Consider the following 4817-nt stretch of genomic DNA (forward strand, 5'->3'; position numbering starts at 1 on the left):
CTACGTCTAGTTCATATCTAGAGTGTTTATACTGTTTATATTGTTTGAGTGTTTAGTCTACGTTTAGTTCCTATCTAGAGTGTTTATACTGTTTGTTTTTTTCAATTATTCTCTTTTTATTTATTGCATTGCCTGTTTGCACCGTGGGTCAGAGAGGACTGATATTTCATCTGTGCTGTATATCGAGCATGTACAGCATATTTGACAATAAAGTTGACTTGACTTGATTTTAAGTGTCTAGAAACACGAATGTATATAATTCCATCAATCACTGTATTAATCAATTAACCTTAAACAATTTTGTTTCTCAATTATTAGTGTATGTTTAATCTTACCTTTTAAGGTGCTGTCAACTCATAATTACGTAGTTTGTACATTTTGGCAACTTGTATTAACAATTTGGTTGACCTTTTTTTGTTTGTTTGTTGAAAGTTAATAGCCAGCATGCAAAGCATTACGCAGCACACACACACTTTATGCACGATCATAAGTTAAGCATGGGAAAAGAAGAAGAAGGAGGAGGAGAAGATCAGGAAACAAACAGAACTCACTCAATGCTTTTTGTTTTTCACACCATTCTGTGTAAACTCTTCAGACTGTTGTGTGTGAAAACCCCAGGAGATCAGCAGTTTCAGAACGACTCAAACCAGTCCATCTGGCACCAAAATCCATGCAACGGTTAACAGAGTAACAGAGATCACACTTTCCCCCCATGCAAATGTTGGATGTTTGAACATTACTGGACACTCTTGGCCTGTGTCTGCATGATTTTATGCAGTGTGCTGCTGCCACAGAATTGGCTGATTAGATAAATACGTAAATGTTACCGCATAGAAACCATAAGGACGGCTGTGAATGTTCCTCCTTGCATCGCCTTCGGACTGCAATAGCGATGCTCAGTTTTGCACTCAAGTCTCCATCACTGAACAGTTGATAACGTCAACAAAACAGACTTCAAGTTAAAACCACAATGAATTCATTAATGACTCTGATGCTCATATTCAGAAGTTGCTCAGACGCTCATAAATTCCTAGTTACACAATTGCACTTTTTGGCTGTGTAGTTACAGAAAGGGAATTATTTATAATCTCACTACCTGGTGTCACCCAGATAAAGAAGCATTCCCATCTGAGTTTGGTTGTGAAGGTTTTTTATTAGGCAGCACGGTGGTGTAGTGGTTAGCGCTGTCGCCTCACAGCAAGAAGGTCCGGGTTCGAGCCCCGTGGCTGGCGAGGGCCTTTCTGTGTGGAGTTTGCATGTTCTCCCCGTGTCCGCGTGGGTTTCCTCCGGGTGCTCCGGTTTCCCCCACAGTCCAAAGACATGCAGGTTAGGTTAACTGGTGACTCTAAATTGAGCGTAGGTGTGAATGTGAGTGTGAATGGTTGTCTGTGTCTATGTGTCAGCCCTGTGATGACCTGGCAACTTGTCCAGGGTGTACCCCACCTTTCGCCCATAGTCACCTGGGATAGGATCCAGCTTGCCTGTGACCCTGTAGAACAGGATAAAGCAGCTACAGATAATGAGATGAGATGAGTTTAGCAACTTGCTTTGCTAAGTCATATGTCCTAGAACAATTAAGACAATTAAACTCTTGGTCCAATCAAATGCAAGGAGCAGTGCAATTCTAATTGCTGTCATCTGTTAGGCAGCCTAATTAGTAACGCAAGAGGCTCAGGAGCCTGAATCACTGCATAAATAGGAGCTGCTCTGGTAGTATTGGTGTGTTTAGAATTATCTGTTGGCTGTAATGGGTTTCAACCAAGTAGGAGTTGGGTTGCTGCTACTTTGTGCAGCTGGTTTGGCAACAGCACAGTGGCAACACTTGCAGAATGCTCAGGCTCCTGCTGGACTTCAACTCAACAGTCCAGGGCATCCTTCACTGCAAGTGAATGCTGGGTTGCCTTCTCAGTGGACTCAAAGTAGTTCTCAAGCTGGAAGCCCTGCAGTAGCCCCACTTGGAATACAACTTCAAAATCCTTCAGCTGCTGCAGCCCAGCAAGTAATTCAGCAACCAGTGAAGAAACTGACTTGGCGTTTTTCAGTTGCACCACAAATCCCAACACCACCAACCCCAGTGCACTTTGTAAGACAGCCTCGTCCTGCTCTTTCTGAGGGGGTAACTGCAAGGTGTAGTGAGACTGCAGTGCATGTAGAGGTGCTGAAAGAACTGCTTGGAACTGATGTAATCCTCAATGTTGCTGCTCTTACGCTGGGAGGTTGTGCTGCCAAAGGGGTGGATGCTGCTTCCCGATTCCTTGTCTATGAATCGGCATTGCATAACTGCAACAGCAAGTTAATTGTAGGCATTCTATTGCCAAGTATTTCAATTTTGCTTTAAGCTTGTTCTGGGTGGCTTTACATCTTGCTGGTCCTCCCTCTTAGGTGACCGCAAACGAGCTGGTCTATATCTTCACCCTTGGCTTTGCTCCAGTACCTCTAAGTGGCTCTCCACTTCTGAGAAGTGCTGGTGCTAAGGTCTTAATTGAGTGTCACTATCCAAGGTGGGTGTTGCTGCATATAAATCTGCTTGGGTTTATTTGGGAGGCTGTACTTGGTTGTGATGGTCTTGTTCTAATGCAATGCTTTCCAGACTCCACAATGTGAGTAGTAGTGGTCTCATGCCTGCTTGGATCCCACATTCTTCTGCCCATGCTGCTGAGGAGCATCTTGTCTTTTCCTTGAGGCTCATGATGGGTTTGTATCATGGCTAAGCTGTAGATTATTTTGGGTGAGGAATAACTTTTTTTAATGAGGTTTCTTGTTCTAGATGACTGGATATTCCAGAGGCCATCCAACCAGTACTATCTGGGTGAGATTATAAATATTGAGGCTTCGGTACTGCAGTTCCACCATGTGCCCCTGCGTGTCCTTGTAGACAGCTGTGTGGCCACTCCTGTCCCTGACATAAATGCTGTCCCAAGATATTACTTCATTGATAACCATGGGTGAGTGAGTTCTCTTGTGCCTTTGTAAGCTGATCTGAACCTTCCTAACTGTGAATCCTTCCAGGTGCCTGATTGATGCCAAGCTTACGCATTCCAGTTCCCGTTTTATGCCTTACAGTCAAGCAGCTAAGTTGAGGTTTCAGCTGGATGCTTTCAGATTTCAACAAGGGAACAGTAGCTTGGTAAGTAGTGACTGGACAAGGATCTGTTCTTGCAGGCATGTTGCAACCTTGCAGCTGAACTTGTACTGTTTCACTAGGTCTACATTGCCTGCACCTTGAAGGCAACAGCAGCATCTGCCCCTGCTGATGCTGAGTACAAGGCTTGTTCATTCTCTGACAATAGGTATGTTGCTGTGACCATGTTTTGTAGTGTTGCTGAGCTGTGATCACTAAAGCATCATGGTGTTGTCCTAGATGGACTGCTGCATATGGTGCTGACCAGGTGTGCAGTTGTTGCAACAGCGGATGTGGAAGCATGCGGAAGGGACGTGATCTGTCCTCAGAACAAGGTATTGGGGAGCCTCATGTTTGTCATACTCTTGCTGACAATTCAGGCCTGATGTACATGACTTATGGTATGGCTTTGGACCCCACTCCTGCATCTTGTCTCTATTTGCAGGCTTGCAGCTGGAGAAGGAAGTAAGCCTTGGCCCAATTGTGGTTCTGGAAAAGGCTTTGTGGTCTAACAATTTGATTAAATAATAAAATGTATGACTTGGCTTTTTTTTGTTGTTGCCTCAATGTGGGTGGCTTTCCCAGAGCAAGAAAACTGTAGGCTTTCCCCAGCAGACTAGGAGTACCCTTGTCTTGATGTATGTTTTGGGCAGAGTATAAGCCAGCACTCTGGCTCTGATGGTATAACTAAGAGGGGCTCAGGCATCCTGGTTCCTAAAACCAGTATTGGGGGAGGATGTCCCAGTTTGTCAACTGGTAGCCTTTTAAGACAAAGGCATAAAGTTTACCCGAACCCCTTGTTTTCAGCCTAGAAGTGGCAGTCCCAATGCTAATTGGAAGGCTATTAATGCATGGTTCTCTGGAGTGTCTTCAAATTGGCCATGGTCTGTTTGAAGGCAGTCCTCCCCAGTTGACTAGAGTAAACCAATCCCCTCCCTTGTTAAACCCCAGTATGTTTCAACTCTGGTAGTACCTGTCAAAGATTTAATAGGGAGGACTTTTCATAGCAAGTTTCTAACTGATTGCTTCTATGGCTATACTTGAAAGCATCTGCTTTAGTGACTTCTACCTGGGATTGCTATTGTGGACATCTGACATGGAGTTTTTAAGGTACTTGCCTTCTGAAAGGCTATGTTTTGAAACTCTGCCTCTGGAGTGTATTTCTCCCTGGTGTAACAATTTGGGTGTCTTCAGATGGCAAATTCTTGTTCCTGTACTGATCTTTGCTGTTACCATGCTAGAGTGCAATGCTGAACTGTCAGTCTCCATCTATCATCTGTAGCTGCTTATCCTGTTCTACAGGGTCACAGGCAAGCTGGAGCCTATCCCAGCTGACTATGGGTGAGAGGTGGGGTACACCCTGGACAAGTTGCCAGGTCATCACAGGGCTGATACAGAGACAACCATTCACACTGTCAGTCTCATGACCTTAAAGTGGGTTTTACTGGACTACATCACCAGGGTGTAGGTGCTGTGCCAGGGCAGCAGATGTAATAAACAACCCCATCAGAAGGGTCATGCTGATCAATATACCTGGGATTTGTGTAGGGATGTTGCAGGGGTGGTCATTAAAATTCAAGAGTAAGTAGGGATTGGTTGTATCATGTCAGCTATTCTGCAGTTTAAGAAATGCTACTTGCCTGTGCCCAGTTTTGCAATTTGCAGAGTTTGTCTGAGAATGTAACACTTCTGAATG

At 44.4% G+C, this 4817-nt stretch overlaps 1 protein-coding gene across 1 annotated transcript; it reads left to right on the forward strand.

Moving 5' to 3' along the window:
• The first annotated feature begins 1747 nt into the window (after positions 1–1747).
• Positions 1748–3649, forward strand: LOC132869105 (zona pellucida sperm-binding protein 3-like). Its single transcript, XM_060902455.1, has 8 exons — positions 1748–2299; positions 2383–2501; positions 2591–2694; positions 2768–2945; positions 3010–3127; positions 3205–3290; positions 3362–3456; positions 3567–3649. The coding sequence occupies exons 1-8, from the start codon at positions 1748–1750 to the stop codon at positions 3647–3649; spliced, it is 1335 nt and encodes a 444-aa protein (XP_060758438.1).
• Positions 3650–4817: the final 1168 nt, after the last annotated feature.

Source organism: Neoarius graeffei, chromosome 20 (assembly GCF_027579695.1).
Source record: "Neoarius graeffei isolate fNeoGra1 chromosome 20, fNeoGra1.pri, whole genome shotgun sequence".
NCBI lineage: Eukaryota > Metazoa > Chordata > Actinopteri > Siluriformes > Ariidae > Neoarius > Neoarius graeffei.

What these genes read in the sequence shown, in the direction of transcription:
- LOC132869105 (XM_060902455.1), top strand. Translation starts at nt 1,748, where the DNA reads ATGGGTTTCAACCAAGTAGGAGTTGGGTTGCTGCTACTTTGTGCAGCT. An exon ending in TACTTCATTGATAACCATGG is followed by an intron (nt 2,946 to 3,009) that starts GTGAGTGAGTTC and finishes GAATCCTTCCAG; the next exon opens with GTGCCTGATTGATGCCAAGC. An exon ending in AACAAGGGAACAGTAGCTTG is followed by an intron (nt 3,128 to 3,204) that starts GTAAGTAGTGAC and finishes CTGTTTCACTAG; the next exon opens with GTCTACATTGCCTGCACCTT.